The 2,490-nt window shown below is 55.5% G+C and overlaps 1 protein-coding gene across 1 annotated transcript; it reads right to left on the reverse strand.

The window, feature by feature from the left end:
- Positions 1–1,392: 1,392 nt before the first annotated feature.
- Positions 1,393–2,367, reverse strand: LOC114828531 (uncharacterized). Its single transcript, XM_029113030.1, has one exon. The coding sequence runs from the start codon at positions 2,365–2,367 to the stop codon at positions 1,393–1,395; it is 975 nt and encodes a 324-aa protein (XP_028968863.1).
- Positions 2,368–2,490: the final 123 nt, after the last annotated feature.

The following is a 2,490-nucleotide window of genomic DNA, read 5'->3' on the forward strand; positions in this document are numbered from 1 at the left end:
TTCCTCAGACAAAGTCCCTGTTGCGAACTACCCCCGAAACTTCACCCAAAGTAATAAACACTTGATTCTCGGAGTTTTGTACTAGCTACTCGAGTTTTCGTCGGAGCTGAATCCTGAGCGTGGTGTCGTGACCACGTCGTGTTCGCATGTGTTTTTAGCCGCCGCGCAGCCGCGCCACCCGAAGATGCCGCGACGTGCGGACGCCCGACGTCCCCGCCCTCAGCTCCGACGGCAACCCGTCTCTCTCTTTATTAGATATTCTCATAATTAAACTGTGCCATAAACTTATTCGCCACACTCCCGGCCAAATTCCTGCCGATTCTGTAAATTAGTAATAATTGCCAGGGACATCCTGGTACACTTCGCTGAACACATCTTACAACGCGACATTGATACAGACGTCAAGGAATTTGAGAAGACGCGAGACCGGAACGGAAGCAGACAGTGCGCGGAAGATGACTCGGAGGCCGAGCCTCGGAAACCGTTTGAAAATGGATATGTGCGATGTGCGCGGCCCAAAACCCCATTGGTCGAATCACTCTCTCAACGAAACAGAACCGTTGTTCTCAGCCGCTTTTCTCGTCACTCGTTCCCGTCCTCCGGAAACAACCAAACGTGTCGTGCCACAATGCCCAACTGTGAATTCGACAGGAGCCCACTCGGGCTTTTTGTTCGCTCAGTGTATATGCACGAAGAATTCCGCGGAGCCGCCTTCGGCGAGGTCCGCGCCGCCGCCCGCGAGGTGTGGGATTCTATGACATTCACCGAACGCCAGCCCTATGTGCAGTGCCGCCAACGCGCCCGTGCCCGGGGGACAAGAGATCCAGTACCTCCAGGGGCTGACCGATCGTTGGTCGACCGCGTTCTCCGAAGGCACCGTGCCCGCCTCGCTCCCGAAGACCCCAACACCACCGCGCACCGCCTCGCCCAGGCCCGCAGACTGCACGTGGCGGCTCTTCGCCGCCGAGAAGCCGCCCAACGACGTATCCAGTGCGTGCATTTTCCCCCACCAGAAGCCGGAGAGGCCGCCGTCGCGGTCCGAGCCGAAGCCCTCGAAGCGGCTCTCGCCGCGCAACACCGCCAGAATGCGGAACGAGAAGAAGAGTTGCGCGCAGCAAGGATCCAGTCCCGCACCCTTGCCGAAGCCATCCGACGCGAGAGGACCGGTCAACGCCCGGAGACCGCGGCCGAGGCCTACCGCCGCCGGTGCTACGAAGACCTGATGAGTGGACCGTTCAGCCCCGCGCGTTCGCCCCGTAATCAGCAATGATCTTGTAATCTCCGCGGCCACCCCGGCCCTTTTTCAATACATATTGATAACTTTTAATTCGCCACCGACTCGTTTTCCCTGAATTGCCAACCGCTCGCCTCTGCGTATCCACAGCTTGCCAGCTAGACCTCTAAAGGGTAGAGCAATTGAATCGGTCGACTGAAAGTTTGTCCCGTCTCCATCTTGATCAAGCATGAACGTTTTCTGAGGTCCGTGCGCTCCCCCCCCGAGAGACCCAGAACCCTGCACAGTGGCCAGTGGGCCCTCGATGGCGCTGAGTCTCTGAGTAGACAGACATCGCCGACCTTTATCGAACGCGGAGTGACTGGATCACGGATATGCGCCGACCGTAGGTATTGCAGATATTCCTCTCTGAATCGCCTTTGGAAATTCCGCAGTACCGCCTGTTGATACTTCCACCGAGCCGAGAAAACGATCGAGGTAGCCGCTTCTTTATTTCTAGGCTTTAGGCGCATCTCTGGAAGACTTATCTTCGAATGATGGCCGTAAACTAAATCTGCTGGACAGAGAGCCTTAATCTCGTTAGGGTCCAACTGAACCGATGTTAAAGGCCTCTGATTCACCAGCGCTTCTATCTCCATCAGAGTGGTTTCCAATTCTCTGAACGAGAGCGTATTCCGACCGAGCACTTTCCGCAATGGCCTCTTGATCGTCTGAACCATTCTCTCCCACCACGCGCAATGCCAGGGGGCTCGCGCGGCTACAAACTCCCAAGAAATCTCTGAGTTCGCTAGGTGCCGCTGAACTTCTGGGGATTTCACATGATCATAAACTATCTTGAGCTCCTTAGCCGCTCTGACAAAGGCCAACCCGTTGTCCGAAATGATCTTCGCTGTGGTCCCGAAACGACTCAGGAACTTCCTCAACGACAAGAGAAATTCGACCGACGACATGTTCGGTACCAGTTCGAGATGTGTCGCTCTTGTGGCTGAACACACGAATAGTAGAATGTATCCCTTGCAGGGTTCGCTCTGATCGTTTAAATAAGAAATCGGCCCGGCATGGTCGACTCCGGTTATTGAGAAGGCTGGCGCTGTGTCAATTCGGAAGTCCGGTAACGGAGGTACCGGCTCCATCGCCGCTTCGACACGAAACCTCATGCATACCTTACAATCCTTGAGAACGCTTCTCACTGCTCTACGCGCTGAGAGGATGAAGTATGTTCTACGACAAAAAGTGAGAGTAGTGGATACTCCGCC

This window comes from Galendromus occidentalis, unplaced genomic scaffold (assembly GCF_000255335.2).
Source record: "Galendromus occidentalis unplaced genomic scaffold, Mocc_1.1 scf7180000075961, whole genome shotgun sequence".
Lineage (NCBI taxonomy): Eukaryota > Metazoa > Arthropoda > Arachnida > Mesostigmata > Phytoseiidae > Galendromus > Galendromus occidentalis.